Here is a 10698-nt window from a genome sequence, read left to right on the forward strand (position 1 = left end):
TTGATAGTGCAGAGTGTTTGTAGGCAGCCAGTGTGTATAATGCTGTCCTGGCAGTTCTAAATCCTGAGAGGGCCCAGCAGAACCTGGAGACGGAGAGACAGACAGCGTGTAGGTAATGAGATGTAGCAGCAGATAAATTATTCACTTCAACTGTAAACACACACACACACACACACACACACACAGGTTTACATGAAGCCTAGTGTAACACCCCAGGGAGCTCTGTTGATCCAGTGCAAAAATTTAGCATTTTATACCCAAACAGAACCGTTAAACAGAACCGTTAAACAGAACCGTTAAACAGAACCGTTAAACAGAACCGCTTTATACACTATGCCTCAAAAAGGTACCATCAAACATAGCCTACGCCCAAACCCTGCCTATACAGAGCGTACGCTTAAACAGTACAGCTAATCACTGCAGTGAGCGTGAGCGAGTAGCGCTGAGCAGCGCGGCGCTGTGTTCGGTACAGATGTGTTTAAATACGGTTAAAGATGAGAAACATCTGCAGAGTTTTCTTAAGTGAAGAAACAGAATCGCTCTCCTCTTATTTCCGTTCTGCAGTTTTATGAGAGTGCTTTATTGGGAAGGAGAGACACTGCTGCTTCAGATAAGGAGCCCTAGGAGCCAGTTGACTAATGCAGCTTTGGGAATAGGATGCCTTCCTCCTGTTAGCTGCATCTGCTGCCTCCTCAGGCCGTCATTATCAGAAGAGCAAAACCGCGACTGAAGAAAAGAATGAATTCTGGTTTTGACGGTTTGTTTCAGAGAGCTGAGGGAGAGCGGCCGAGCGACTGGCACTGGTGTCGTCTGGATGAAGACGTGACTGATCTTCCAGCTCTAAGGGACCCACCGGTCTGCCTCCCAATCCACAGTGTACCACCCTGCGCTCCTAATGATGGGAGCCTCCAGCTTGAACCTTCTCCAGCTGAGCAGCTCAGTGAAACAATACATGAACAGCACACGTCCACTTCTCAGCGCCACCTAGAGGACGACCGGAAACGGTGTCCGGCGCCACAGGAGTGGAGTGAGCAGCAGCGGGATGGGAGCCGGTTAATAAAGAGACCTCCGAAATCTGGAGGTGGGAAGTCAGGACGGAAAATCAAACTTAGTCAGCAAGGTGTACAGACACCTGGTTACCACAGCGACGGAAGAGACCACAGAAAGGGAACTTACCTGCAAAGGAAGAAATTGACGGGAGGAGAACCTGAGGGAATATCCGGAGCCGGACTGGAATGTGAAGGTAAATCCAAAGCAGAAGTGTCCGGAGTGGGTTCTGCTGGTGGAGATGGAGCAGGAACTGGAGCCAGAGTTTCTAGCCTGGCGAACGATGCTGACTGTCGGCCCGGGACGTCTAGAGCAGAAGCAGCAGAAGCTAAACTGGAGTGCTGTCCGATGTGCCTGATGCCGTTTCCTGCAGGGTGAGACGAAACGGTTGTTTATGCTAATAATTATGGTTCTTTCACACATACGCTCATTCAGAATAATTCCTCAGTAACTGTAGTGGTTCTGTGTATGATAGTGGACCATTAAGGCCCACTTGCCTGATTAATGTTCTGTAGATACAAGGAGATCTCGTGTATGTGATTCTTTATAAATCTATCATGAGAACCCTTTTGTTGTCAGGACCTCTGTCTGTCACAAATGTGATTTGATTTGGCTGGTAACAAGGGACAGGATGTTTAAAATAATTTGGCTCCGCCCCTGGCGCTGATCTAACACACACATACATTCTTGGTGCTGGGATGAGCTGCCCCAGTGCTCAGTGGAGTGTAAAACTAAAGAAGCTCTGGACGTCTCTCGGCTGAGCGACTGCACTGTGGATCAGGGCAGGGAGAAGACTATCGCTTTAAAGGAGGGTTCTGCTGGTGGGTGATGACCCAGGCTTTATTACCTCGCTGTCAGTGTGTTAGCGTCTGTCTCTGGGGATTAAACTGCTTATGTGGCTCAGTGTCCAACAGCTGGATCTTCTTCCTGTATTTATTACACCAAATATTTTATATTAATTCGTGCATCATTCATAGATGAAAAATGTTTTTGTTTGGTCACTAAGAGGAGATTCTACAGCATCTTACAGTAACGCACCAGAGACTGAACTCAGTTACTTTTCCGCGATTGAACCTAAACAGACCAGCAGTCACAGCTATTGTATTTTATAATAATAATAATAATAATAATAGTAATAATTATTATTATTATTATCGTCCTTCCCCCCTCAGGACTGTTTGAGTGTTTGTAAGGAAAGAGAAGCAGCTGTAAGAAGACTGTCATTCTGAGTTGGGTCTAAAAGTCACGGCGCTCTTCTCTCACTGCACTGAGCGGCGCTCAGGCTCTCAGAACAAGAGTGGACTTCTTCTGGTGGACGGCTGAGCGGGTTCTGACTGCTGAGCGGGTTCTGACTGCTGTGTGTATTCTGGAGCAAACACTGAGCTCAGCCCATCCGCTCAGCCTGTCCCCCGAGACGCCCACAATGAAGCTTCTTGTGAGAGAGAAACTGTCTCTGTGTGTGTGTGAGAGTGTGTGTGTGTGTGTGAGAGTGTGTGTGCATGTTCGTTCGAATAAGTGATGCTCCTTTGTGTTCTCTGGTCTCCTTCAGGTTCTCTCAGATGGACTGTGACGGTCACCTGGCTCAGTGTTTGTCGGAGATGAATGTGGACGTTGTTTGGTGATTCTTCGCCACATTTTAAAAAATCCCCTCACTGTTCTTTTCAAACTCACATAGACCCGGGTTCCACCGCCCTGGTCCCCCATTCTCACACTGAACCGGGAGGTTCTGGTGGAGAGGAACCGCTGAGCTGTGGAGTTCTAGATGATCCTGTAGTCTAGACCTACATATGGTCTGATCTTGTCCCTCTTACTGCAGTAACACTGCTCTACTCTTCAGGAAAGACTTTACACTAGTTGCAACATTGCTGTGAGAGGGATTTGATTGCATTCAGCCCTGAGCGTAAGATCGTAAGTGAGGTTAGGTTCTGATGTCACTCATCCCAAACACCAAACAGTGCTCGGAAACAAGGGATTAGGGCTCAGTTTCAGACTTGGAGTAAGCCTCAACCTTTGGGATATTTGGATTCTGGGATTCATGTTAGATCTCTCCCTTCTGATCTCTGCCCAAATCACTTCGGATTCCTTTGATTTCCCCTCTGATCTTCTCTCTGATCTATTGACAGTAAGCTACAGGAAACTGTATGAATACATTCAGGTGTGTTGATTATTATTATTATTAAAGATCTCTCCATCCAGATGTTTTTCATATTTTCCCCTAAATTTTATTTTTTCTTTATTGTTATTATTATTATTATTATTATTATTATATGAATTCAGTTCTAGAAAGAAAGATTTTGTTCCTGCCGCTGGCATAGCTAAGCTGGGCTGCAAGGCTGTAAGGACAAAGCCTTGGAGAGAATTCTCCACCTGGAGCAGGTATAAGAAGACCCTTAGACTGATGATGATGAAGCAGGGACAGGGTCTGCTTACTTAGTAAGAACACCACTGTTTATTATTAGAGAGAACTGATTATGGTGGTGGAGGGTGTGCTGCAGGTGTTTACTGTAACTGCTGGAGGTGTAGAATTGTACGGGTGGGTGGGGCTACAGGGTGGGAGGAGTTCAGCTGTTAAACAGACGAGAGAAAAAAAGGAAGAAATAAGATGACCAGCTGAACGCCGGACGGACCGCCGGACACTGATGTGACTCTGTTTCTGGTGGGTTCTGCACATCTGGAGGAACGTGGGCGTTAAGAAAGGGGCTATCAGTGGGTTCTTTATCAACAGATATTAAGAGCAGGACAGGTGCTATGAGGACAGTCTCTGCATTGTTCACATACACCAGTGTGGAACCCTCTGGAGAACGCTCGGAGAATGTCTCTGTGAAGCTGGAGTTCAGACTCTGCAGTAGTTCAGTACTAGTCTTAGTACACTATTCAGTTCTGCTGAACAAACCTGAGAAACTAAACAGAAAACTGTCCAATCAGGATGGTTCTCTTGGTGGCATCTGGGCAGATTCAGCTAATCCAGCTCTCCCATTGGTCGAAACATTACTGGTAGAACTGAAGTCCATCAGAGTATTCTCACCAACACATTTAGGAACCAACCAGTCACGCTCTGAGTGTAAACCTAAATGCGCCTTGCATACAACACAAGGGAACCAGTACAGATGGTTCTTTATAGAACCTTTTAAACAGGGTTCCAATAATGGAGTGAGTGAAACAACCTGATTTCTGAGCTGTATAGAACCCGGTTGGTTGAGAATGTGCAAACCCTGGTGGTTAATCAGGAGAGCTGGAAAATCACCACCCTGTGCTGAACTGAATAGCTGCTTCATCCCAAGTGTGTGAAGGAGGGGTATCGCAGGTCCTTCCTTCCTGCTGCCGTCAGACTCCACAACCAGCACTGCTCCCTTTCTGCTGACACTGAGAATTTCTCCACTGTGGGACTAATAAAGGATGATCTTATCTTAGAGCCTGAGTGAGGTTCCCCCGATAACATGTTTTAGCACATGTTCTAACATAACTTGTTCTAGCACAATAACCAAACAGGGTTTGAAGTTAGAACAATAAAGGGTCTAAAGAGTTGAAAATTGATTGATCAATTAAGTGATGCTCGTTTGATTTGATCGGTTTTAATGTCAGATTTGTGCTCAGAGAACCAGAAACAACAACAAAAAAACTGGACAGTTCAGTTATTAAAGTTTTATCATTTTTGTTGTAAATATTTACACACAGGACATCGTTTACCTGAAAAGTAAGCGGTCAGGGCTGTGAGGTGGTCAGATACTGCAGACCTGCTGAACAAATATTTCATGGTAAAACACTTTGAACAGCTAAGAGTCTGAGTGTCCAAACACTTATGACAGACGAGCATCCTCCTCAAAATCAGCTCCTCTCGGTCAATCAAACCTGAATCCTGCAGTGTCCTTATCTTACACACATACTCACCTCATGGGTGTAAAATTCAGGGCCTGAGAGTAAGAATCCATCCCAGGGGTGTGTTCCTACCTCCCGGGCAGCTCTGCTGTGGGCGGAGCAAGGCTGGGGTCCGGGCAGGTGGACTCTCACTTTCTGGATTCTCTTTGTCTCTCTCCTCGCTCAGACTCACTCAGAGTGAGTGGCGGCGTAATCGTCAGAGCACTCTTATGGCTGTGATTGGCTGACAACTGAAGCTGCTGGGTGATAGGAGATTGGGCGGTTGGGGGTGGAGCAGAAATTGAGATTGATCCGTAACTTTAATAAAAACATTTTTAATCAGAAGAGCTGCTGATCTCTCTCTCTCAGTGCAGGGCGATCGAGCCTCACTTAGACAACAGGGTGAGAAGAGGCGGCTGGTGTGTGCTAACGGGCTGTTTGTGTGTGTGTGAGGTGGGTGTGGTTTATTCAAATGTAGGAACATTCAGAGTGTTGCAGATGGGTGAGATAACGAAGGGTAATTCATCTACAATGTCAGTGTGTGTCTGTTTAACTGGATGTGTTACGCTGTAGTGTGTGTCTGTTGCAGTCTAATTTGTGTTGCATTGTAGTATTTGAATATATGTTGTTTATGGTGTGTGTTGCTATGTGTTCCAATGTAATGCATTTGTGTTGCACTAATTGTGTGACTGTTATCAATAACTGTTATACTAATGTTACATTGTAATATCTGTTGGTTACATTATGTCTGTAACTGTTACACTGTAATGTGTTTGTGTTACAATGTGTCAGACTGTTACACTGTAATGCATTTGTGCAACGTTGTAATATCTGTCGGTTCCACTGTAATGTGTTTGACTTCTAAGCTGCAAAACTTTAAAGATGTGAAGATGCGTGATGTTTAAAGTGTTGAAAAAGTGTTAATGTGTAGGTCAGCTAGTGGTGTGTTACATCTCTCTCTCTCTCTCTCTCTCTCACACACACACACACACACACACACACACACACACACACACACACACGTTAGCTAGACTAGCTTTGCTCGCTAAAGAGTTGACCTGCTGAGTTTCTGATCTTTAATATAAACTATTTTGTTATATTATTTATTTTGCTGTGTGTGTGTGTGTGTGTGTGTGTGTGTGTGTGTGTGGGGGGGGGGTGTTTCTGGAAGGGTCATCTGGGATTTTGTGACTATGAAATACTCAGAACACATAGCTAATGATGCTCCACCTCTCTCTCTCTCTCTCTCTCTCTCTAAACAGAAATAAATGATTAATCAGTTTTACATCATCGTTATCCTTCCTCTCATCATCAAATGAATGTAGTGCCTCCCCTGAGGAATGACCTGTTTGAAAAGAAGCGCGGGCTGAAGGGAGATTTCCATACAGGGGGTCGGAGTGGATGTCGGAACGTTGAGGCACTTTTTTCCCCAAAACAAAATGAAACAAAACAAAGGTTTTTCTGCTTTTGTTTGTTTTTGTTTGTGTGTAAAATCAGAGGAGTCGGAAACGTGAGCGGATCTGATCAGGGTTATGATTTAAAACGTGCCACTTTTGCATCAATAAACAAACAAAAGGCATCATAAACTCTGATTGGTTACAACTATAATACAGGACTCCGCCCCAGCGTCCTACATTCTCATTTCTGCTCAATTAAAAACCATCAGAACAGAAAAGTGCACATTTAACCCGGTTCTCCAGTAGAACCGTCACTTTGTAGCCACAGGCCGATGGAAAAAAGGTGTATAAAATGAGGAGCGCAGGCACAGAACCACAGAACCGGGTTTCCTCCCCGGACAGACAGACAGACAGAACCGCTGAGGATGATGATGGGTGGGAGGAAGACAATCAGCAGCTGAGTCTGTTGTTGTTGTTTGTGTTGGGGTGAAACCTGGTCCAGTTTCAGCTCCATGGTAACGCCACATGTCTGAGATCAGAAGTTTCCAAGGTAACGCTGCCCGGAGTCCTGGATGAAGGAACAGAAAGAAAAGTCTGGCTCTTTCCCCACCCCGACAGCTGGTGGACAGTCAGAGAAACCCCCACGGTCTCAGCAGTCTCAGCAGCCCCCCCTGCAGGCAGAGCGAGGAGGGGCCGATAAGTTTGTTTGTTTATTTGTGGTGGTGTTTGTTTTCCTCATCAGACGGATTCCTCGTTGGAGAGCAGCAGAGGGTTGATATACTCAAATCCTTCAAACTCCGACTGATCTATTCTCTTTATCACATCCCTGAGGAGAGAACACAACATACCCGATTAGCACTACCCCATCAATTAATCAATCAGTCAATCAATTAATCAATCACTCAGTCAGTTAGACAGTCAATCAGTGAGTCAGTAAGCTCCCTCATTTTTTCTATTCTTACAGCTGTAGCTCTAACGGGTGCAGTGACTCCTTTAGAGGGCGGTAGTGAGTAACGTTAGTTCTAACGGGTGCAGTAACTCCTTTAGAGGGCGGTAGTGAGTAACGTTAGCTCTAACGGGTGCAGTAACTCCTTTAGAGGGCGGTAGTGAGTAACGTTAGCTCTAACAGGTGCAGTGACTCCTTTAGAGGGCGGTAGTGAGTAACGTTAGTTCTAATGGGTGCAGTAACTCCTTTAGAGGGCGGTAGTGAGTAACGTTAGTTCTAACAGGTGCAGTAACTCCTTTAGAGGGCGGTAGTAAGTAACGTTAGCTCTAACGGGTGCAGTAACTCCTTTAGAGGGCGGTAGTGAGTAACGTTAGCTCTAACGGGTGCAGTAACTCCTTTAGAGGGCGGTAGTGAGTAACGTTAGTTCTAACAGGTGCAGTAACTCCTTTAGAGGGCGGTAGTAAGTAACGTTAGCTCTAACGGGTGCAGTAACTCCTTTAGAGGGCGGTAGTGAGTAACGTTAGCTCTAACGGGTGCAGTAACTCCTTTAGAGGGCGGTAGTGAGTAACGTTAGCTCTAACGGGTGCAGTAACTCCTTTAGAGGGCGGTAGTAAGTAACGTTAGCTCTAACGGGTGCAGTAACTCCTTTAGAGAGCGGTAGTGAGTAACGTTAGTTCTAACGGGTGCAGTAACTCCTTTAGAGGGCGGTAGTGAGTAACGTTAGCTCTAACGGGTGCAGTAACTCCTTTAGAGGGCGGTAGTGAGTAACGTTAGCTCTAACAGGTGCAGTAACTCCTTTAGAGGGCGGTAGTGAGTAACGTTAGTTCTAACGGGTGCAGTAACTCCTTTAGAGGGCGGTAGTGAGTAACGTTAGTTCTAACGGGTGCAGTAACTCCTTTAGAGGGCGGTAGTGAGTAACGTTAGCTCTAACGGGTGCAGTGACTCCTTTAGAGGGCGGTAGTGAGTAACGTTAGTTCTAACGGGTGCAGTGACTCCTTTAGAGGGCGGTAGTGAGTAACAGTCACTCACTCGTCGTCCGGCGTTAGCTGCACAGGTTCGTTGGTGAACTGTGTGTCGAAGTTGTCCAAACCGTAATCGTCTGTAATCTGTGGCTTGAATGGAGGCGTGACCTGTTTCTGCTCCAGCTGCAAAACAAAGAACATCACTACACCTGTACACACCTGTACCTTCATCATCACTACACCTGTACCTTCATCACTACACCTGTACCTTCATCATCACTACACCTGTACCTTCATCATCACTACACCTTTACCTTCATCACTACACCTGTACCTTCATCATCACTACACCTGTACACACCTGTACCTTCATCATCACTACACCTTTACCTTCATCACTACACCTGTACCTTCATCATCACTACACCTGTACCTTCATCACTACACCTGTACCTTCATCATCACTACACCTGTACACACCTGTACCTTCATCACTACACCTGTACCTTCATCATCACTACACCTGTACACACCTGTACCTTCATCATCACTACACCTGTACCTTCATCACTACACCTGTACCTTCATCATCACTACACCTGTACACACCTGTACCTTCATCATCACTACACCTGTACCTTCATCATCACTACACCTGTACCTTCACCATCACTACACCTGTACACACCTGTACCTTCATCATCACTACACCTGTACCTTCATCATCATTACACCTGTACACACCTGTACTTTCATCATCACTACACCTTTACCTTCATCATCACTACACCTGTACACACCTGTACTTTCATCATCACTACACCTTTACCTTCATCATCACTATACCTGTACCTTCATCATCACTACACCTGTACCTTCATCATCACTACACCTGTACACACCTGTACCTTCATCATCACTACACCTGTACCTTTATCACTACACCTGTACCTTCATCATCACTACACCTGTACCTTCATCATCACTACACCTGTACACACCTGTACCTTCATCATCACTACACCTTTACCTTCATCACTACACCTGTACACACCTGTACCTTCATCATCACTACACCTTTACCTTCATCATCACTACACCTGTACCTTCATCATCATTACACCTGTACACATCTGTACCTTCATCACCACTACACCTGTACCTTCATCATCACTACACCTGTACCTTCATCATCACTACACCTGTACCTTCATCATCACTACACCTGTACACACCTGTACCTTCATCATCACTACACCTTTACCTTCATCATCACTACACCTGTACCTTCATCATCATTACACCTGTACACATCTGTACCTTCATCACCACTACACCTGTACCTTCATCATCACTACACCTGTACCTTCATCATCACTACACCTGTACCTTCATCATCACTACACCTGTACACACCTGTACCTTCATCATCACTACACCTTTACCTTCATCATCACTACACCTGTACCTTCATCATCATTACACCTGTACACATCTGTACCTTCATCATCACTACACCTTTACCTTCATCACCACTACACCTGTACACACCTGTACCTTCATCATCACTACACCTGTACCTTCATCATCACTACACCTGTACACACCTGTACCTTCATCATCACTACACCTTTACCTTCATCATCACTACACCTGTACCTTCATCATCATTACACCTGTACACATCTGTACCTTCATCATCACTACACCTTTACCTTCATCATCACTACACCTGTACCTTCATCATCATTACACCTGTACACATCTGTACCTTCATCATCACTACACCTTTACCTTCATCACCACTACACCTGTACCTTCATCATCATTACACCTGTACACATCTGTACCTTCATCATCACTACACCTTTACCTTCATCATCACTACACCTGTACCTCATCATCATTACACCTGTACACATCTGTACCTTCATCATCACTACACCTTACCTTCATCACCACTACACCTGTACCTTCATCACTACACCTGTACCTTCATCATCACTACACCTGTACACACCTGTACCTTCATCATCACTACACCTTTCCCTTCATCATCACTACACCTTTACCTTCATCACTACACCTGTACCTTCATCACTACACCTGTACCTTCATCATCACTACACCTGTACACACCTTTACCTTCATCATCACTACACTGTACCTTCATCACTACACCTGTACCTTCATCATCACTACACTGTACACACCTGTACCTTCATCATCACTACACCTTTACCTTCATCACTACACCTGTACCTTCATCATCACTACACCTGTACACACCTGTACCTTCATCATAACTACACCTTTACCTTCATCACTACACCTGTACCTTCATCATCACTACACCTGTACCTTCATCATCACTACACCTGTACACACCTGTACCTTCATCATCACTACACCCTGTACCTTCATCATCACTACACCTGTACACATCTGTACCTTCATCATCACTACACTTACCTTCATCATCACTACACCT

At 45.2% G+C, this 10698-nt stretch overlaps 1 protein-coding gene and 1 long non-coding RNA gene across 2 annotated transcripts in view; one reads left to right on the forward strand and one right to left on the reverse strand.

Moving 5' to 3' along the window:
- The window catches only part of LOC140556703 (uncharacterized), a 4910-nt gene extending 1668 nt beyond the window's left edge, over window positions 1-3242 (forward strand). Inside the window, exons 3-4 of the mRNA XM_072680746.1 lie at window positions 769-1421; window positions 2597-3242. Of these exons, the coding sequence (XP_072536847.1) occupies window positions 769-1421; window positions 2597-2669 (726 nt within the window). The 3' untranslated portion in view covers window positions 2670-3242. The remainder of the gene's footprint in view (window positions 1-768; window positions 1422-2596) is intronic.
- Window positions 3243-4603: 1361 nt separating this feature from the next.
- LOC140556704 (uncharacterized) lies at window positions 4604-8434 on the reverse strand. Its single transcript, XR_011979757.1, has 2 exons — window positions 8275-8434; window positions 4604-7125 (listed from the first exon to the last, which is right to left on the reverse strand). It is a non-coding gene; the product is annotated as an uncharacterized lncRNA (long non-coding RNA).
- Window positions 8435-10698: the final 2264 nt, after the last annotated feature.

The sequence above is a fragment of the Salminus brasiliensis genome, chromosome 6 (genome assembly GCF_030463535.1).
Source record: "Salminus brasiliensis chromosome 6, fSalBra1.hap2, whole genome shotgun sequence".
Taxonomy (NCBI): Eukaryota; Metazoa; Chordata; class Actinopteri; order Characiformes; family Bryconidae; genus Salminus; species Salminus brasiliensis.